The sequence below is a fragment of the Macrosteles quadrilineatus genome, unplaced genomic scaffold (genome assembly GCF_028750875.1).
Source record: "Macrosteles quadrilineatus isolate MER2022 unplaced genomic scaffold, UCM_ALF_1.0 Scaffold_6__1_contigs__length_79288215, whole genome shotgun sequence".
Taxonomy (NCBI): domain Eukaryota; kingdom Metazoa; phylum Arthropoda; class Insecta; order Hemiptera; family Cicadellidae; genus Macrosteles; species Macrosteles quadrilineatus.
The window spans coordinates 1,043,443-1,066,318 of record NW_026542599.1 but is presented as its reverse complement, the minus strand read 5'-3'; the positions used below and the strand labels follow the sequence as shown (position 1 = coordinate 1,066,318).

General features: G+C 35.2%; 2 protein-coding genes across 2 annotated transcripts in view; one reads left to right on the top strand and one right to left on the bottom strand.

Annotated features, from left to right (window-relative positions):
• LOC128996133 (hydroxylysine kinase-like) overlaps positions 1 to 22,876 on the bottom strand; it is a 61,670-nt gene that overhangs the window by 13,737 nt on the left and 25,057 nt on the right. The gene's annotated exons all lie outside the window — the stretch shown is intronic.
• Positions 905 to 22,404, top strand: LOC128996134 (electron transfer flavoprotein subunit alpha, mitochondrial-like). Its single transcript, XM_054421260.1, has 6 exons — positions 905 to 1,322; positions 1,653 to 1,796; positions 15,026 to 15,290; positions 18,311 to 18,526; positions 20,632 to 20,783; positions 21,770 to 22,404. The coding sequence occupies exons 1-6, from the start codon at positions 1,275 to 1,277 to the stop codon at positions 21,944 to 21,946; spliced, it is 1,002 nt and encodes a 333-aa protein (XP_054277235.1). The 5' UTR covers positions 905 to 1,274; the 3' UTR covers positions 21,947 to 22,404.

Here is a 22,876-nt window from a genome sequence, read left to right as displayed (position 1 = left end):
TCACTATTTCGTGCTTTAACGTTGCAAATCTGGAGTGAGACAAAGTAATTAGAGTGAGACAATGTTAACATTGTCTCACTGATGAGCGAATTGGCCACTTTGCTTTCTCAAATCAGTGAGAGAACATGTACATTGTTAGGCAACTGTAGGAAAATAACTATGTTTAGTCACCCCTATTTTACTCATTCAATGAATTCCAATACTTTGATTACTCCGGTGCCAGCCTGCCAGTGTATTTCTCAGTAGAATTGAATATTAAGTTTTGAGTTTTGTACTAATCTGTTTTTTACTTTCTCCCCCAATTAGTATATATGGAGGAAGTATTGTTTTCGTCAAAATTTTCGAGTTTGAGTTTTGAGTAGATAAATTTGTTTTGGGCCCACCTAGATCCAAAACAGAGGTTTTCAAAGTGATGTCTGTGTGTGTGTGTGTGTTTCTGTATTTATTATGTGGATGTGTAACAGAGCTACAGACCACACGTCCTGCAGTCCAATTTTGATGCAATTAGTATGAACTACTGATAAAACCATTTCGGCACAACACAACCACCTGGGGCCCATTTCATAATAAAGTACAAACTAATATTATTAGTAAATCAGCTGATCGCCCAATGCAAATCTAATGGAAATTATAAGTTACAAGTTGTAACTTGTAACTTGTAGTTTATTATGAAATGGGCCCCTGCTATTCATAAATTATTATATTTCCGAAGTGTCCTAAGAGATTATTATATGTACATCATGGATTATACTTCTTAGGATAAGTATAATCAAAGGTTGTTATATTCTGTGCAATAAAGCTGAAAATGAAAAAAAATCAATCCAGATCCAAAATCCCAGTCAGTACAGTTCAGTAGTAGATACTATTAGATAGAAAAACAAAATCAAATGTCATGTCCATTATTGTCCTCCATAGTCCGTCATCATCATCAGTCAACTCATCATCATAACATCAATCAACCAACTCGACTCAAATAAGTTGCCAAGTTGCTTGATTTTTAAACACTTGCGCGATTTAGTATTTTCAATAGACATTTTTTAAATAAAAAACTTAGAAGTGATGCATCACTTAGTTGGAAATTAATTCTTGACTCAGTATTGTTATTGATATTCGCTAGATAATTATTTGAGGTTAAGTTATATAAGTCAACTAAAATTCAAAGGTTAAGTTAGCTAATACTTTGATCAAGTTAGGTGAGGTCAATCAAAGTGCAAATTAATTTACCCAATCATCAATTAATTACAAGACACTGCAGTGCACAAGCTACCATTACCATGTTTTCTTCAAAGGTGCTCAGTTCTGGCTTGCTTCAAAGTGTCAAGGTAAGGTAACTTAATAGCCCTAGTTCTATCAGTAACCTTTCTTACTTCTTACATCCTTAAGTTATGGAGCGTAGGCCTAACATATCCTGCTATAGAATTGAACTAAGTTAGGCCTAGGCTACATTTTAAATTAGGCTATGTAAGATTTTAAAAGGTGTTCGCCTAAAATATAATCTTATCGGGGAACTAAATAAGGATAAGTAGGCTACATAAAATGAACAACAATTTTAAACTCCAGCTGCCTCTTTAAGTTAAATTGCTATCTAGGCCTAGCTTAGTTTGTTTAAGTTAAGTTATGGTAGGCTACATCAGTTTATTTGATTCTTTCAGGTGTCTTCTAGATTTCAAAGTACTCTAATCATCGCCGAACACAATAACGAGAAATTGGCCCCCATAACGAGACATGCCGTAACTGCTGCTACTGCTCTTGGTGGTGAAACTTCTGTCCTTGTGGCAGGTACCAAATGTTCACAGGTAAGTTTTAAAAGGTGATTTGAAGCTCATTTTATGACGTAGTGGCTACCTTAGTTAAGTTTATGGATGTGACGGTAGTTTGAGTTATAAGCTTATGAGTTTTCCTGAAATAGGCCTACCTGCTTTAACAAGGCTATAAATAGGCTGTAATACTCCTCTGGCATGACATCATCATAGGCGACGGCAATGACGTAATGTTATGTTTTTAGTAATATTTTTGTTAAGAAAGAAAAGGTTAAAACAAACAGCTGATCACAAACAGCAAACATTACGTCATTGCCGTAGCCTATGATGCCATCATGCCAGAGGAGCAGTAAGTTACGGTACAGCCTATTTATTTAGTGTTGCCTTGCTTTAACCAACACAAATTTTAGTTCCAAAATCCTCTGTACTATCAATTAAGTTGACTTAGCAATTATTGTTTTGCAAATCCCAGCTAGAGGTGCTTATTTAAATCAAAATATATGAGTGAAAGATGAATTTAAATGGATTGAGATGATTTTGAACTGCTGAATTTTGAAATAGCCTACATAGGTAATAATAATTCAAAACACATTACAACGCCTAAGGCAACTTACTAGATTAAAGGGCTCTGCAAACCTGATTATGGCAAGTTAAGTCATCATAGCCTAATAAAAAAAAAATATATACGGTATATTACTACTAGGAGTACGCTCCGAAGTCACGTATGAGAATGAACGAAGACCATTTCATACATAAAAAAATGTTATTTAACAGTAGGCCTATCCACATTCATATCAGTTGATCAGCTGCTCAAGCAGTTTTAACTTCATTAATGCACTAACACCAAACCCATAATACTTTTTCACCAAAGCATTTTCTTTACTGTACTTTGGACTTGCATCATTAAAGCAGGACCAGGAATCAGGGAGTTGGTATATGAAAGGGACCTTGGTCCAAGGTCATTAGGCAGGTTTGAGAAAATTTACTAAGTGGAACTATGTATAATCACTGAATGTATTTCGATGTATTTAAAAGCAGCAATATTGCTCGAAAATGCTAAATAATATTAGGTTTGTCAATCTATAGAAACTCCAACAATTACTTTGTGATGTTTCATTGCTCTACAACATTCAGAAATAAATTATAACAGTGAGAACCATTATACATTGAGGGTAAGGACATCCCTTACATGACCCATAAGAATTATAAACATTTCAAAATACAAGAATTAAAACCTTTTAGGTGTTGCATGGGAGGAAACACTATTTTTGAACCATCAGATACTGCTGAATTTGTTGTGTGAATGATCAAACAAATGTTTACCCGAAACAGTTTTAAAACTTTATATATTTGGATTCACATTTTAATACATTTACCTACGACCGTTTATTAAAATAGCCGTTTCAGCTCAGTTGTTAGAATTTAAAAGTTTCTCATAACATCGTAGTTTTATCATAACACAGGTAACGGACCAATGAGGTTCAAGTCATGGTGGAAGGAAAATACATAGGTGTGCTATTCCCGTCATATTCTGACGTCACCCAGATTGCAAACGAAAAATCACCTGATTGTACAGTATTGCCGTATTTAAATATATATATTTGTTTTTGATTTGATTGTTATTGTTTATATATTTTTGTTCTAAATGGTGAAATGGTGTTTGCAATCTTGGTGACTGTGACTTCAAAAGCAAATTACGGGAATAGCACACCTTTGTATTTTCCTTCCACCATGGGTTCAACTATTGAGATAGAGGAATTAAAATTGTAATGATTCGAACTAATCGGCTCATTTAATTGTCGAGTGGTGCTTAACAATCAGTGTTTGGTACAATGTTTCGTTCCATAATTTTCAGTGGCTATGATACTATAAACGAAAACATAACCTCTCTTCTTAGAAGTTATGAGTAGTGATTTTAAGTAATTATAACACTGTCGTAGGTAAAGTGGTGTACGCAACTCGCGTAAATAGTGTTAACGACACTCGTAGAAGTTTTTAAAGCCCTCGCCAAGGGTCGTACCTTAAATTTTCTACTCGTGACAGCCCTACTACTTTACTTTACCATATCGTAAGATAGTTTTAAATTCAAAATTATTATGCAGGACTAAATATTTTGTATAAAGTATTTTTTTTTCTCCTGCTACTTCACACCCAACCAGCACATTGCAGAGTACTGTCAGATGGTCAACTCTCTGGAGGACGAGATCTTAAAAATCGATGGTGCTGGTGAGGTGACTGTTTGAAGGGATTTCAATCGGTGGAATGGGGTTTACCCCAAACAAACACAGAGGGTCAGTATGTTGTAGAGATGGCAGCCAGGCTACCTTCATATATCCTTAATACAGGTGACATTTTCATCATCTGTCACCACTGGCAAGGAAAGATGATCCCTAACATCTCTCTGGCATCTGAAGCCCTAGCCCACCAGTCACGGACTGGTGAGTCTCCAAGGACTACTCTGCAAGGGACTTATCAGGCAATCGTCTTCAGGGAACTTCCCGAGCTTTCCTGAGTTGGGTATCCATATGCCAATTCAGCTCATCCGTCTCAATGTTGGGACCTCAGTTGTCTTTGCCAGGCCACTTTTCAGGGTTACATAAAAAATCAAACTGTTGGGGACATTAAAAGTGCCGAATTTCAAGCCACATTGAAGATGCGTCCCACCATCTTCGGCATTTGACTGTTCCATGCCTAGGACTTTCGCCCACCGCAGAAAGAAGCCAGTTTACTGGTGGAAACCCAAGATTGCAGGACCCCAGAGAATGTGCCTAGGGCTCTGACGAGCAGCGCAGCATGCCAGAAACCGGCCTGAAGGTAATGCTAGATCGGCAGAGCACAAGGCCCCCATGCGAGATGACCATGGTGATATCAACTGGAGTAACATCAGGTGCTGGAAGCAACTGTACCAGGACATCCAGAATAATCCTTGGGTGATAGGCTACAAGATTGTGACCCAAAAGCTAGTGACTTGATCACCCCCTACGGTCATGGATCATGGAACCTGTCGCCGTGGCTACTGTCATTGAAGTGTTATTTCCAAAGCACCCACCGTGACCAGCAAGGGAATTTGGAGATTAGGGCGCGTTACCAGCTTTTCGGGAAGAGGAACTATCCTTCGTTGTCTGATCCCTGAGAAATGGAAGAGCACCTGGTGACTACAATCTTACTTTACATTGTAAAAAAGTAACAACAATTATACAGACGGCTATATTCAACCCTAAACCACTGCCACACAATCAATACTTCTTAGTTTTTTTTATAACTATTTTTATAGTTATTACCATGAACTAAACCTAGCGAAACTCAACTAAGCTAAGTGTAAAAGATTCATCTTAAAAATAACCTGGGCCCTATGGCCCAAAATGTTAATATTTGCAATTTCATGATGATTATATTTGATCTAGTGAAACATGTTGATCTTGTTCAACATGTTTAGCTGATGGCATTCCTGCAGAAATCTTAAAGCTTGTTGGTGTTCATTAGACTGTTACTTGACATACAAATCAGTTACCTATACTCAAAGAATTCAGTACACAATACAGCACTTGTAATCATGGACTCTGCTATGCTGTAAGTTAGTTAAAACCAATCTTTAAACTTAAAGTGTGACCCTTTTTTACATTCTAAGTGCTATTGAACTTGGATTTTAATGCAATGTAGTGTAAATTTTAATTGGTTGCTTGTTTTTATGGAATTTAACTTTAAAATCTTAAAGAGGGTCCCCAATTTCAAAGTTTTACATCGATGGAAGTATTGTTTTGTTTTAAAATATGGGTCTCTTTTATCTTAAACATTCAGTACATCATGAATTGGGTCTAAAAAATACCTCCAACTCAGCAAACCTGCAGACTAAGCGAAATTCAATTTGCCTTATTTAAATTTCACTTAATCTATTTAAATAGGTAACATAAGGTTTGACAAGTACTTAGGTTTGCTAATACATGGAGAGTAATAAAGTGTAATTTTTAGTAAAATACTTAATAGCTTAGTATAAAATAAAAAAATACCGTGGGAATTTTTATTTTAGCAAATTTCCCATACAGGGAATAAGCTATTACCATAGGTCTCATGGTGAGACCTAGACCCGGGACCGATTTACTTTTTCCTTTATGGCCCCAGAGGCCAAAACACACTCCGTTTAAACTCATATATATATATACAGGGTGACAAAAAAGTCTAGAAACGGCTTGATATCTTTTTAACTAAATTCGTTAAAAAATTCAAATCTTTTACACCAACTTATATGTATGAAAACTATTTTTTGCAAGCATTACCATTTTTTTACCTTCACCAGGGGACGGCCCATGAGGAGTAGGTACATAATCTTTAATTTAAGCATAGGTTGATATTCACATCTTTTTAAAGGTCTGGTCAAGTGGAGTTCATTGCCCGAAACCGTGTCAAAAAAGGTTAATCCGTTACAAAATGGCGGCAGTCCAAAGTTCTTGCAGAATATACCTGCACAGGCTTAGAGTTGGTAAATACTCATAGTCAACATTAGCCGGGAAATCCGAAACCCGGTTAAATTTGTTTTGAAGATTGAATAAACTTAGTCTATGAGCTAGCTGACTTTAAAATACAATTTCAGCTCTCAAGCTAATGTTTAATACGAGTATTTACCAATACTAAGGCCTGTGCAGGTGTTTTCCGCAAGACTGCCACCATTTTAAAACGGATGGACCTTTTGACGCGGTTTCCGGCAATGAACTCCACTTGACCAGACCTTTAAAATGATGTGCATATCAACCTATGCTTACATTAAAGATTATGTACCTACTGTTAACACCGCTGCCCCCGCCATCACTAATATCATTCGTTTTGTCCTCCACCACTTCCAAACCGGAGGAGGACATCATAGTTAAATATATTATTATTGGCAGAACACAGGTTGTTGGTAATTTGAATAATAAAACAGTATATTATAAAAGAAAGAGAAGAGAGAGATAGGTCTTGTTTAGATGAACAACAGAATGTAATTGATATTTTTTTTTACAAAATATAAAAAACATAAAACAGCTGAACATATGATATTAAATACAAAGTAAAAGCGTTTACCATAGGTTATGGCGCACAGCACACCGCTGGGAGCTGCCCCATGTACTTACGCGCTACGTAACTACTTGGCGCTCCCAGCGGTGTGCGCCACAACCTATGGTAACCACTGCAAGGCAGAAACAAAAACTTATATGCAATGGGAACTGTCAAAGTAGGATTGTTTACAGTTATGTTTTATGTTTTTAATTTATTGAATGATTTGTGATTGTGCAAATGTTTGATAGTTTATTTTTTCTAAGGTTTAGGTGCAGTGGTAGAACATTATGGCTATGGTATATGTGTTATACTATAGCATGCCGTAAATTTAAAGAACAAAATTTGGTGAGTCAGTGGCTCAGTCGGTAGCGTCGCGGACTTCGGGCCCAAGGCAGTAGTGTCGTGGGTTCGGATCCTGGTCACTGCCACTAACTTTTATCAGTACAGTCACAGAAAACATACTACTATAACCCAGAAAGTGCATGGCAACGCTGGTGGCGCTGCCTACGATTGACAGGCAAAGCTCTCTCAAAACACTTAATGCTTTTTACCACGCGGTTGGCATTCTGAGTTATAGTAATACTAGTGTACATGTTGCTCGAATTCGAGCAATTGTAAAGTATTACAGGATTTGCAAACCAATAACAATCATACTTAGCTATCGACATTTCAACAAAAACACACCTACCTTCCCTGTAGCAGCAAACCTAAGTACTCATATTAAAATTATCTTAATGTTATTTAAATAGGGAAAAAATTACCATTTTCAGGGAATATCTTTGTATTAATTAAGCCAGGTAAATGGAAATTCGCTTAGTCTGAAGGTTTCCTGCAGATACACAATTTTAATAACAGCAAAGATTGAAGAATCTGAATTATTACTTATATTCATGAATTTATCTAACAATTATTTCCTGTAAAATATTATTACAGCAGTTCAAAAATATTGAAACAAACTCGATCAACAAATGATGTAACTGAAAGAATTCCATACTAATGACATTAACATAGTTCGACAGATCAATTTAATCAATGTTAAATGTTTACATTCGGGCATAGACAAAAATGATTCGGGCGAGTGACATATTTTATTAATGTTTATGATCCCTACTGTTCCTGTTCTAATAATCATGCAGTATTTAATATGTTTGAACCAGCTGTGTGGAATTGTGAAATAAAAATTAGTTTGACAGTTAGTTCTGCTTGTTTACATTTTAAAATTTTGTGGGTTTGTTCTTTGTTACCAAGGATACCATCAATAAATATTTCACTCTTTATTTCTGACAACAGCTGGAGTTCCATAACAAATTTTGTTTCCCATGTTAATCTTATAGATAAATACGAAACTTTAAAGGGCCCCAGGGCCTCACTCTCTAATTATTTCCTTAAAAAGAAAGTTTCCTGCACAACTTCACGTTACGCTCTTTCCAATGACACCAAAAACATGTCAATTGGCTCAGTAGTTTCGGAGGAGTAATTGTCACAAAAAATCTGCTTGCGTATTAAATAAGTATAGATGTTTTCTGTGGTACAGTTCACCGTGGAACTGTACCGGCTCACCCCTTTCTTTGTTGGATACGTTCCACGCACAGATCTGTAGTCTATGTGGACGGGCAAATGCAAGGTTAAAAGAGGCCGCCAACCTCTTAAAAAAAAAAAAATTTACCAAACTGTGTCCTTCCCAATTGCAAACGCAAAGCTTGAGTATTACTGCAACAAGCATTTTATACTTATATGCCAACCCTTATAAGCTTATATATGCTCAAGCAAAAATTATCCAATGTTCATGAAATTTGGTACAAACGTGTAAACCTACGTTTATTCAAACAAGTTCGCAAACAAGCATGATCGGACTATGAGAATGGGGGTTTATGGGGGGTTTTATGGAGTAACAATTGGTTTTTCCCATTTTCGACCCTAAAAACACAAAATTTAACAATTTCTTTCCAAACCGTTTTGTGGAAATTAAAAAAGGAAATAATTTTGTATATTGAAGAGTATTTGTATGCCTAACGGTTACAGAGATGATTAAATAAATTGTAAATTTAAAATTCCCATGTTATTCTTATGGGAAATAAATAAACTGTTTTAGTTTGCTTGTTTATGGATATATTTTAATCAAATTTGCCATTTTTGTACTACTAAGCTATCAACGCTATCATACTAAGCTATCAACATTTCAATTAAAAAACACCTCAATACCTTCCCTTTAGCAGCAAACCTAAGAACTCATTAAAATTAATGTTATTCAAATAGGAAATAAATCTGAGAATTTTAAGGAAATATTTGAGTAGAAATCCAGCTAGGAAAATAGAAATTTTCTTAGTCTGCAGGTTTACTGCGGTGGGGATATTTTATATTTTCCCTGTATTAAATAACCGTACAACAATATTCCAATGTACTAATTTACTTGTTTTTCACGCTGTTCAAAATGGTTTAGAGAGAAAATATTTTATTTTGATATGGTCCAAAATGAGAAAAACCAAATTTTACCCATTACCCTGTTCCTGTAGTTCGATCATAGTTCTGCGCTCTCTCGTCTGACCAGATTTGTACAAAATTTCATTGAAATTGGATGGTATATAAATGAATCTGAACGGATAGGGTTTTTTGCCACTGGAACATCAAAACTAAATATTAAAGTGGTCCCAGGTCTATGTCTTACCATAAGACCTGAGACAGTAATAGCTTAGTCTATTCCCAATACTGTATATATGAGAAATTCGGTGGATAGTAGCTAAGAAACCAAACTAAAAAGTTGTAGGTCTAAAACTATTTTAAATTATCCATAATCTTAAAACAATAAGGGGTTTCCCTGTAACATCCTTTTTCCAGCCAATTTACTTTAAAACATAGGTAATGTAAGTGTCAGATTTTTATATTAATTGTTAGGTGTAATTTTAGCTAATAATCAAGCTGCAATTGCAAATGGTAATTTCCTTTAGGGCTTTGACCCCTCTACGTTGAATTTATATCCAGAGTCCATTTTCAAAGATCTTCGATCTTTGGGTCAGCATGTCTGGTATAATGACAAACTTTCTTTATAAAGGTTAAAATCTGCATTGTAATTTACAGTGGCGGTTCTAGGGCCTTATCATGGGGGGCTTGCAGGGTGTTCTTCACCAGAAGGAAGTCCAAGAGCTTCTCGCACGGACAATTTTCTATTTTTAAAGCCATATTTAAGGTCTATAACCACCGTTACGTTTTTATAACGAAATTTATGTTTGAATTTATACTTCCAGGGTCCAATTGGGGTGAGGGGCTTTCTAAAGCCTCTATGCCCACCCCCTTTGATTTGCCACTGGTAGTTTAACAGCTGTTACTTTGTGTGAATGTTGAGCCACAGTCAGAATGTAAACAAGAGACTAAGCAGTTCACTTGGTCTATGTAAATGATGATTAGTGGTATTATATGATAGTTGGCAAAACAGTTTTTTTACTTTGCTGCATCACTGGTCCATGGTCTGTGAGTACTGTGAACCAAGTGATACCCGCTCTAGATGTGTAATATTAAAATGTACCCTGGTCCGTTCCGTGACAATGATCTCAGCATCGCATATATGTGGCAATCGGTAGCGAGCGTGTTGAAAGGAAGACATGATGAGCGTTATTTCACACTCGTTTTAACGGATCAGACTATGATACAAAAATAATCAGATTACCAAGGCACTATTGGCTGTTATTTTGTGATGCATGCTGTAAGCAGGAAAACACAGTGAACAGTTTCACAGAGTACTTACGATATATTATCGCATGAAATGTTTGTTTGATATAAATATGTAGGCCTATTCAAATATTTCATTCAACGTTATAGTTTTTTCTGTTGTTATTATCGGTATATCTATAAAAGCCCTGCCACTCTGCTGCATATAGGTTAGGTTAGTTAGAATCATTTTAGTTTATGATAATGAAAAAATATCATTTTTTAAATTCAACCTTTTTCATAAGTAGGGACCTAGTCTTTAAAAAGAAGGTAGTTATTACTGTACCATGAACTAAACCTAGCGAAACTCAACTAAGCTAACCAAATACCCGCAGAACAGTGTAAAAGTTTCTTCTTAAAAATAACCTAGAGGCCCTATGACCCAAAATGTTCATTTTAACATAGCTATTTTATACAACGTGAAACAATATATGTTACCCACATGACCATAATATTTTTTTTTGTAATACATGATGTTATGTATGTAGCCTACCCCTACCCAAGATGCGATTAGCGTTACTTTATGACCAGTCTAGCCTAACCTAAGGGTAAAAACACACATACAGCAACTGGGAACAGAGCGGAACGGCGCGATTTAGAGTGACAAAATCAAAACCAATACAATCAAGTAGTAACACGCACACAAACTGCTGTTGCGAGCATAGCGGAGCGAAACGGTTAACTTAGGAACAATCTCGTTTGTTTTTCTAGCATTTGGGAGCGGAGCGGGCAACGATTCTGTGGACATTTTTAGGTCCACTTTCGCCAGTAGGCTGCTCTGTATGCCCATTCCACCCTAACCAAAACTTACCCAGAGTGTTTCAGAACCTTCTCGAACCTTTTCTTTTTGAAAGAATGCATTCAAAGGTTGAGGTAGAATGGTATTGCATAAATCATGATTAATACTTCTTAACAACACGTCAGATGTGCGCCGCTACCACACGTCTGTTCCAAATGACGCCACATTATACGTTCCTAATCCAGTTACTTTTAAAACTGTTTAAAAAAAGATTGCCCTCAAAGAAAACCTAGTACCGTATAGGAACGGTAGTGCCTCTTAACCTCATTAGCCGAAATGGATGGAATCATCTTCACTTTATCTGCCCGCACCTATAATATTGATTATGAAATTAAATTGTTCTAAACTATTACATCTAACCTAATCAAACTTGCTGTAACATTTCAAAATACGGTTTGATAGTAGAATTCTGAAATTTAGGCTAACTGTTCTTAACTAACCTAACCTAACCAAACTGTGTGTGTAGCATTTCAAAAATTGGCCTTTTTGATAACAGAAATGGCTTTCGCGCTAAATTGACTGTTCTAGAACGTTTAATCCTTAACTTATTATGCGCGTCTTTTGCTTCAAAATAGACAAATTTTAAAGGAACCTCCATCTTCGCAGAAATTTAATGTGAGTGAGTAGTTAAGTAATTCATAATGGGGTCTAGAGTAACTGTTTTTTTTTCATTATTTTGCAATACTGGAACGGGAAGGGGTTGTGACGTAATTTTGACATGTGAATAGTCACTTTGTAATGTTTTAAGCCAAGTCTTTTGCCACGGCCACCTTTAACTTGTCTAGCGCCAAACATCGCAAAAGATAACATGGCAAACAGGTGACACCAGCTCATTAATTTGCATACTATCCATTTAAATTTAGATTTAAGAACATAAATGTATTCAAAGATTAAAAATAAAACATAGAGAATTGAAGACCAAAACAAGATTTAAAAATCAAAAATATATTTTTGTACATTTAAAAGGGGAGTCCATATTTTCATAGCCCAGTACCGGTAAGCAAGTTTTCATATTATTAACAAATACACAAATACTATTAGCTGCCTCAAAAAACAAAACAGCTGTTACAAGCCTACTTGCAATGTTGCCACTTCTAAGGCCGCGGCCTTTTTGCTGTGCTGCAAATTGCTGCAAACTTGCTTTGTGGTATCTTGGAAATGATCGAGCTCCCATTCGTGTCGCTCTCGCTTAAGTCGCTGCATGTGTCCGACATCAGTCGCTCACACTCTCGACGCTACAGCCCGCCTGCTCCGCTCTGAATTGCTGTATGTGTTTTTTTACCCTAAGACATATTAGGTATAGAAGCACAATTAATTGGACATAAGTTATCTAGATCCTAACATTTATAGGTACGGTACTACAATTCAAAATGGCCTTGATTTACGCAATATCGTAGCCTTAAATGGTATCTTCATTACGCAATTGGCTATTATTAAAAATTGAAAGGGCACACTGCATTGGAGTTGCTTATTTGGATAAACCCAAGCAAAAAATTGCCAACTACGACTTGGCTTATTTTCTAACTCTGTCGACTATTAGGCCCCTACAGGCCTAGGCCTAACTAAGTAAAATTAGGATGAAACATGTATTCATGGTGATACTCCAAAGTCAATTAAAAACCAAGAAGTACATGCCTAGGAGTAAAGTTTGGCAGAGAACCTGTGATGTATTAATATCATTTTAAATATAAATAAATTGAGGCCTGTATCGATTTTGATTCGGTTCGATACATAAGAAGCTATCGTTTCCACAATATAATTTTGTTATTTGAATGTGTGTCGAATTGAGCTAAATTATTGATTTTCAGTATATGAAATTATCAATACAATGCAAGCATTTTTGAAAAGGTAATTTGAAGTGTTTTTCTCAAGATTTTAATTTTACAAAAACAGTACTATGCAGGCGACATAAACTAACAACTCGATACATTATAACCTAAACTTTACCTTCCTAATCTAACCTAACTTCAAAACACTTAATGCAGTCACCAATTCGCATAAAGCACGACCTACCACCCTGACATGCCTAAATGAGAACTGTAATTTTACAGTTGCTTGTCGTGTGGTTGAAAACAGTCAGCTGTAGGCTTAGTTAACCCACAGTTCATTCCACTTGTAAATGTTATCCGGATCCTACCTTGTTTATTGTAATGTTGTATATTTCTACGGCTATATCTTGAGAAATATTCATCAGCGGTGAAAAATAATAGAATATTTGGATTCGGGAGGTAAAAAAATATAAAGTAAGATATCAAAATTAAAAATTTGTTTGAAGGCACCTAGGCCCCTATACAGAATAAATACGTATCGTTTGGTTACTTAGGTAGGTAAGGTTAACCTAACTAACCAAACAATATATCGAATTAAACAATCGAATAATTAATATTACTCATTCGGTTATTTGTGCCAACAGATATGGAAGTTTACCCACACAGGCTGCTATTCTTGTCTTAAGTACAGTAATTTAATTAGCCTACTGTTTTCTAGAAGCGGAGCGACACACATTGTTATTCGCTTTTCCGCAATCCGGGCCGAGAAAAACCTAGCTTAAGTTAAGGCCCAGAGATATAGGCTACCTACCTATCTAAGTTAAAGGCAAGAAGAAATTGATCTATATAAGGCCTAGGTCCTTAAGCTTAAGTTAATTGGACTGTAGAATAGGCCAAGGTAGGCCTAGGCTATTAGCCTACCTTTGATTGTACGCTACCTGAACACAAACGTTGTCAGTTTTGATAGGGTACACTCTTGTCAGTTTAAAATGGGCCAACACTTGAAAGATCATATCTCAACAATGACAATTAATTTTTAAACAACACAGTATATTATTCCTTCCTTGCCAATGGCCATGAATCCCTCAGATTTTCTTGGTTAATGCATCGAGCCTCTTTAACCTGGATCTAGTCTTTTAGTTGCGATTGACGACTGTAGTAACACAAACTACACTTCAAAGTGTAACCATAACACCCTAACTACTACAATTAATTACTTTATTACTATTTAACTAACGGTGTTAACATCAACATAAAACTCAGCTCAGCAGACAGCACCCAAAAACACGAACACACAATCACGAATCACAACACAATCAACAATCCAATCGACGACGACGACAGACGACGATAAACAAATTTTGAAAAAAAGTGACTCTTTTAAAAAAAAATAGTAATAATTAGGCTGATATTATTCAAGCCTACTGAACAAACAACCATAACAACAAGTAACTACCTAAATAATTTTATCGAATGTAAGTTAATAAATTTCGGTGGATATTTTTAAATCCGATATTTATTTCCACAGATAAATATTCTTTTAAATAGTTATAAGTTAGTGTAAAGCGTTCTTATGCGTAAAACTGTTTACTCCATGGATGAAAGAAATAATAGACAATTTTTTGGTCTCTTTGTCTAAAGCAAGAAGCAAAATAACAAAATTGTTGCTCGTAAAATGTAAACAAAAAAAAGAAGAAGAAGGTAGCTCCTAATGTTATTCTTATGGGGGAAAATTAAAATGGTTTTTTTAGGATTAAATAGTAATTACTGAACAAATATGCTCCAAAAACGATCCCCGGCATGATATTATACTATAGAATCTTTGTGCAAAACATCAAGTTGATAGATGTAATCGTTCTCGAGTTTTTGTAATCCATAGAGATGCTTTTCGTACCAGTATGAGAATTCACTTCGTTCATTCAATTATTGAATTATTTATTACAGTGTGACCAACTATTTTACAGGTCGCCGACGAGCTCAGCAAGATTCCAGGTCTGTCAAAGGTGCTGGTCGCAGAACACGCAGCTTTCAACGGGTTTCTCCCTGAGAGTCTGACACCGCTGATCCTTGCTACACAGAAACAGTTCAACTTCACGCACATCCTTGCCGGTGCAACGGCGTTCAGCAAGGGTTTGCTTCCTCGTGTTGCTGCTAAACTCGATGTCTCACCGATTTCTGATGTCATCGCCATCAAGGCCCCCGATACATTTGTGCGCCAGATCTATGCAGGTGAATTAATTTTGCGGAATAAAGTTTAAACCTTTTCAATAAACTGTATGAGTTAAGCTGTCAATTAGAGGCTGTAATGTACGGGTAACTCTGTAGTTGTAGTGCTTGCCTGACAAAAGGCAGCCGGTTTTGAGGTAAAGTCAGTAGCTTTTTGGTGGTTTGAAACTGAGCCCAGCTGTCCTTAATCTAGGGTTGTTATAAGGTTTTGAAATTTTCCAAAAATTGGATTTTTAAAGTTTACTAAAAAAATAAAAATGCCCAATTTTTATTAAAATCATCCTTTAGATAAAAAAATATTTGTTAAAGTTGACTTGTACCTTAAGCATTGTTGTAGGATTAAAGATTACGTATGTACATGTTTAGGATTCCTCAGTAAGCGTAGGACGTATATAGGCCTACACGCCGCAACAATTATGGTGATAATATTTGGGAAAATCAACTTTGACAATCAGATAGAAGTGGAAAAACATCAAAATTCAAATCAATTTAATTTACCCCGACATAATTATTGATCCCGTAACTTAGTCATTATAGTAGGGCTTCGCCCTGCCGCACCTGGGGAAGGGTTAAAAACCTGTATACAATTTAAATGACTACTTTCCTACTACTTCTACTTTCCTTGTTTATGGATATATTTTGATCAAATTTTGCAAATTGATTTATTATGTGCTATACACCTAACTAGGCCTAGGCCTATATTTCAAACAAACGCTGTTTCCTTCTCGATAGCAGAAAAAAGCAAACCTAGTTGAATTTAATGTTCAATTTAATTTGTTTTGAAATTTTCAATGTACAACATTCAATTAATTTTATATCATGGACAATTACTTAAAATTAAACTTCAGAAATGATAAATTAAATGTTAACAAAAACCATCTTCTTTTCTTTATTTCATCGAACAACAACACTCTTCTGCTCACCTTTTCCAGACCTTTTTTCTAGCATTTCAGTTGTCAAATCTTCCACTCCTAATTTATTCATTTCTTAAAAGTATTTATGACATAAACCAGTTTAACTTATAACAAGACTTAATTTTGTATAAGCATTTATGCAATTGATAAGATAACAGGTATACATTTAGCAACAAGCAAGTACGTTATAGCCTAAACAAACAACTTGTTGACAATGGAGGATTTAAAAATCTAGAGATACAAATATGAGCAACTATAAAAAAAAGTAAAGTTAAGTTAGTATAAAAGGCAAAAAAAATTTAATAACAAAACTGCCTAAAAGTGAGTTTGCATTGAATGTTATTTGAATAGCCTAGGGAATCAATCTGACAAGCTTAGCAAAATATTTGAGTCAAAATCCTAACGGTCAAATGGAAATTCGCTAAGTCTGCATGTTTGCTATTGTTGTAAATCCAACACAAGAGATTTCTGCATTCATTTGAACTATTTTCTATGGTAATTACGGATTGGTTTTGTCATTTGAGGAAGCAGATAAGAGAGTAGCCTCTGTGATAATAAGGTCAAGGTTTCCAATTGGGTTAATCTGTGAACCTGATGCTGAATGTAGTCTAAAGCAGCTATCAGTTTATTTCCAAACAAAGCAAAGCATTTTTTGCAGTAAGTTTGATCCATTGCACCACTGGCCTGTCAAACTAAAAATTATGATTTTCAGTGATTTTATTAATCGTTTCTAACTTGATGTTGTTGGATAGAGGATTTCAAATGCTAAGATCAAGTGTTCTTGACTCTTTTATAAAGCTATTTTTATTATTTCATAAATATGAAAATTCTTAAATAAACAGTTTTACTATGAATGGCCTATCACGAAAATACCACATTGCCTGTTTGCAAACAGGAACCAAATTGCAGCGAAAGCCACTTAGTTATCAGATTTCACCAGTTCAAGGAGAACTTCCTGGTTCTTGGTACATCTGATAGACTTGGTGGTTTTCTTCGTCAGAATCAGAATACTATTTATTCACCTAATGAAAAAACAAAAAACATTGCTATGCACTGGCAATTAAGTAAGATATTCTATTTTTATTTTTGGTATACACTTTTATTATTCATTGAAAGAACAAATTACCATATAAAATAATAGTTGTTAAGCGCAGCAACGCGCGCCGGGTAACTGCTAGTTTAATTATAAAATAGCATAAAGTTGTTGGGCTTAGAGGCGCTGTCGGTAGTGATGGTTATTACTATGAGGGTTGTTTAGTCCTCACTGGAACATCGGTGAAGTTCTCCAGTTTATGAACTCCTCAACTGTGTAGAATAGTTCTTCTCGTTCTCCTCGTCTCCTCTGATTTGATCTTGTTCTTAAGTTTACCTCCTTTATGCAAGTGTGCAAGATATGTCTCACATTTCTCGAGGGTCGCGACCAAAATGGTTATGCTCCAGTTCCAACTTTGTTTCTTGCTTATCCGAGCTGCTATTTAAACAAGCTATATTTTCAAGTGCATGGTGCAACAATGTGTATTGTCATTTAACAGCTGATTGATTTTGCTGAATTTTCAATTGTCAGATTGTAAAAAAAACAACACACAAAACAGTTTACAAAAATGGATTTTAAACAAGCTACTTTAATTGAAAATTCTAACCTCCTGAAATAGGGAAATCCAATCACTTTATGATATGAATCTGCGACTAAAATATACCATATTTGCTATATTACCTAGCAGTTCTATTTATCTAACTAGCTTGTTGTACCCGTTAAACTTTGTAAGTTTCTAATGGTAGTGAACATCATAGAACCCAACTTATTACTTTAGTTGAAAAAGATGTTAAATATGAATACTCATAAGGTAAAAATGAAAAATTCCAGAGCCACTGGGGCGTAGTCCGAAAGAACTTTCGAGATAATAATAGGCTTATGTTAATCAGGAATATTAGCTATCATAATGCCAAATTTCAGCCCAATACAACCAGTAGTTAATGCGTGATTGAACTTCAAACAAACAAACACATAATCTTTCACATTTATAATGTTAGTATGAAGTATGATAAATACATCATACAAACTTCGTAAGATACATTGTTGTAAAAACTACCACTTTTTCCTCTTTTCAGGTAACGCCATTATGACGCTTAAGTCCAAAGAAGCAGTGAAAGTATTGACGGTGAGAGGTACCAGTTTTGCCCCAGCAGATGAAACAGGTGGCTCCGCCAAGTCGGAGGCAGCCCCTGCTGGGGAATACGCAGCCAAGGGAGCCGAGTTTGTCAAACAAGAACTTACCAAGAGCGACCGACCAGAGCTGACTGCGGCCAAGGTCATCGTTAGTGGAGGTGAGCTTGTGTTCCTACAGGGTGTGTAGGCCTACAAACTCCCTAGATAGATTTTGTGTATTTCAACACTTGCAAGAAAGAAAGGAGCAAATAAATGTACTTACGCCCCTTTATTTTGCAAGCTACAATTTGTTCTGTAGGTCTTCTTAAAAACGAGTCATTCCACCAAAAATTATTAATTATAAATATAAATATTTGTTTTGTTAATTCTATCAATAATTCAACAATGCATGTTGAGAAAATTCCATATGACGACACTGCATTTTTTATTTTGAGGAAAATATTTGAATCTGTAGAAGGAAAGAAAGGGTAAACCGATTTTAGTGATTTGAGGTTTCACTTTAAAGCTTATGATCTAGCAAAGGGACAAAAATGGTAATCAAACGGGTTGCTTTTAGGACCTTGATTTTTTTATAGAAGAGCTTTTTCAACGGTCCAGTGCTGCTGACTAAAACTTTCCAAATTGTGATTTGACATAATAAGTAGACTCACTGGCCGCTTGTAGTCAAAAAAGTATGAAAATTGCGTCAAATACAGTAGGCTACTTTTATTGATAATCATAACCTATTTGAGATACGTAAATCACTCTTATTATTAATCTACAATCAACCAATTTCCTTATAAATTAGTAGCTCATCTATTTATTAGTTATTCATCAAATAACTGTCTTAATCAAACATAATGTTTAAAACGTATAAGAGTATTGTGTTATTTTAGTGATGTAAAATACCCAGGTATTTAAAACTCGGGGTAAATACCCTGGGTATTTACCCGGGTAAATACCCAAAATCCATAAATACCCGGGTATTTAGGGTATTTATGAAATCGATTGAAATTCATTTATATTTACCCATAAATATGTTATTGTTATCATTACATGATAAATTAGGATAGTCTATAACACCTTTTACAAACTTAAAGCTTTGGTAGTACCTTTTATTTAATTACTTGGCACTTTTTTTAAAATAATACATAAAGTTTCTAAATAAGCATGGGATTTCGTGTCTTAAATCAAGTTTAACTTATTAAAATATAGTATATTTAAAAAGGCTGTGGATATTTCAATTTTTATCATTTCATAAATTTATAACCAATTAAATAACATAAACAAAATTATTTAAATTTATTAATATCCAGGAATTGTTGGGTATTTAAGATGCAAAAATGTTTATTGTATAAATGGCTTGGAAGGCTAGACAGACCTAAGGCCTGATTGACATAGGCAGAATGGCAGAATACTAAAAGTAATTAAACTTTCTGTGTTACCCCTCAGTTGGAAACAAAAATATATTCGGATAAACCTACAAAAAAATGTATTTTCAGTTTTTTTGTTCTAACTTAATATAATTTTGAAGGATTTATTGTGCTATTGATCCAAATGTTTTGTATCACAAGTTTATGAAATTAGTTTTTTTTTCCATTGATACCAAACCAAAGATCTCTGAGAACATAAATATTTTTAAATCCTGCTATTCTACAGATTGAATTTTAATTATATTCTAAAGTTGTTTACACATAGGCCACCACTAGGTTAAATTTTCCTGTCTTTCTAAATAATAATTTTTACTTAGCAAATTATTTTTTTTCACTTTCAATAAAATAAATAAATTCATCCATCTATCATAGAAATTAAAAAATCATTAGTAGTCATTAGTAGTGCAACCATGCGATCAGGGTATTTATGCCGATTATGCTTTATGCTCAGACCTGGGTATTTATGACGATTATACCCAGAAGTAAAATAGGCCTACTAGTAGTGACCATATGAAATTTTGTTTAACACATTTTATCATCATTTTACCATCCTTACAGGGTAATGATTGCAAGAAAACATCTCAACATTATCTAACTTTAATAAAAATGATAAATACCCAGTTTATGGGTATTTACCCGGGCCTGGGGTAAATACCCGGGTAAAAAACCAATTTATATTTACCTACCCACTGGGTATTTACCCGGCCCACATCACTAGTTATTTGTTTTGGTTCTTTCTTTAACGTGTTCTAAACCCTATTGAAATGCTCAATTTGCACTTGGGTCTTATAAAATTACCAGAAAAAAAACCTTTTGATTCAGCATGTATGTAATAAAATGCGTTTGTATAGGGAGAGGCCTCAAGTCTGGAGATAACTTCAAGCTGTTGTACGCTCTTGCTGATAAGCTGGGTGCTGCTGTAGGAGCATCCCGAGCCGCTGTAGACGCGGGCTTTGTCCCCAACGATCTACAGATCGGCCAGACCGGCAAGATTGTGGCTCCCGTAAGTAGTTTGTGGCTCGCCAGTCGATGAATGAGCATGAAGTCTAGTGTTTTTACATTTTTTTTTTTTTACATTTATTTGTCATGAGAGCCGAAGCCCCCTGACTGCATACCCGGTACCTATCCGTTAGGACATACCCGGGCCCCATGATGTAGGCCGAAGCTTACGCATCAACCTTTAGCACATCATGGGCGGATGACTTAAGGTCATCAGGCTCGCCGGCTGCCGAAGCAGACCCTTCGGAAGGAGGGTTGCCCCTCAATCCTAACCAGGGATTCCGGCTGCATTTTTAAGCGTCACTCCACCTGGGTTCCACTAGGTCAGGACCTAGAGGTCCATGGTAGAGCGCCCCGACGCATTTAGTGCAAGCAACACTCGGGACCTATCTAATCCCTGACAGGCAGAACCCGCCATCGAAAGTCTAGTGTTTGGATGTAGAAAATGTGGAAGAGAAGAAGTGGTGGGAGTTCAGACCTTTTCTTATACATTTGGATGATGTTTTCCATGGTGTAGGCCAACTTCTTCAGCCTCACTTGAAGCAGTAATCAAAGTTATAGAAAATTAGCTTGCAGATCGTGGTGTGACTAAATGAGAGGGATTATTAAATTAATAGGGGAGATTTCTATAAGACCAGTAAGGACTACAGTCAGCCCTGGAAGTCTGAAACACAGTCTGGAAAATTCAATCACAGTCCCAACGCAGTTTCTGCAATCTTTTACGGAACCTAGAATACAAATAATAGTAACAACATAATAATAATAAGTATTCTTGTAAAAACTAAAAAAAGCTCTCATTAATATACTATTGATAAACATGGGAGGTAAGTATTTTCCCCCAAACCTTGCCATTTTAGATCCAATCGCCTGCTAACCTAGCATTATTCTGTATGGAATTGGGCAAAGGGCTGTAAAAAGTTAAATTGGTAATACAGTAATATAACGTTAAATTGGTCTGGTCTGTTGTAAAAAGAGTTTTCTTTCTTGCAGGAACTGTACATCGCTGTAGGAATATCTGGTGCCATTCAGCATTTGGCTGGTATGAAAGACTCCAAGACAATAGTAGCAATTAACAAAGATGCTGAGGCTCCGATCTTTCAAGTCTCGGACTACGGTTTGGTGGCAGACCTCTTCAAAGCTGTACCAGAGCTGACTGAGAAATTATAATATTTTATATAGTATAATCTTTAAATATAATATATGCTCCTGAACAGTTCCAAAAACACTATTAATTATGTTTCAAGTTTTACAAAATCAGGTGGAAAAGATATTTTACACACCGATAAAAATTATAAACCTTTTTTACTAACAATATATTTCATGTGAGGTTCATTTTTTTAGCGGTTTTACTTATTCTGTTGAGATTTATTTGGCTTTTACTTCTATTTCTACTTCATTTCGAGGGATTATTTGGACTGTTTTTACTTTTCTTCATTGCTATGTAAAATGCTTTATGTGCTAACTTATATTGCATGTCGTTGCTTGTAACTCGTGTATACATTGTTATTATTTTGTTTAGAGTTTGTCTAAGTCATCATTGAAAGTTTTTTTTCTATAATCGATGGACTGTATACATAGCAAAACATTTTCAATTGTTGAAATATATTTTTATAGATACTTGTTAATTGTTTTACTGATTTAAATTCCATTTCCCTTCTTCATAAGACAAAATGACAAAATATATGTGGGACAGTGAACAGTTTCAGTAGTAATGTAGATAAATTGTATTCCGGATGGTTATTAAATCATTGTTAAATTTTTTTGTAAGGGTTTAACTTATTGTGTATTATATTACCGATATTTATTTTTTAAGCACATATTTTAATAAAAAAAAATCATGAAATATTACATATCTATATGACATGTAATATAAAAATTTTTCTCCAAGTCAAGCCCACAAATTTGCCCTTGAGATTTGTTCAAACCCTTCATTGGGAAAGTTTGAATTTTAAAATATCTTGGTGGCACTGATATGATTCATGAACAATACCAAAGTCCTAAGCATCAAGGATATTGAGAAAATGCAATGTTTGAAAAATACAAAATGGCGACTCTGTGTAACCATTGACTTACAGACGATTTGAATGCGATATTTAA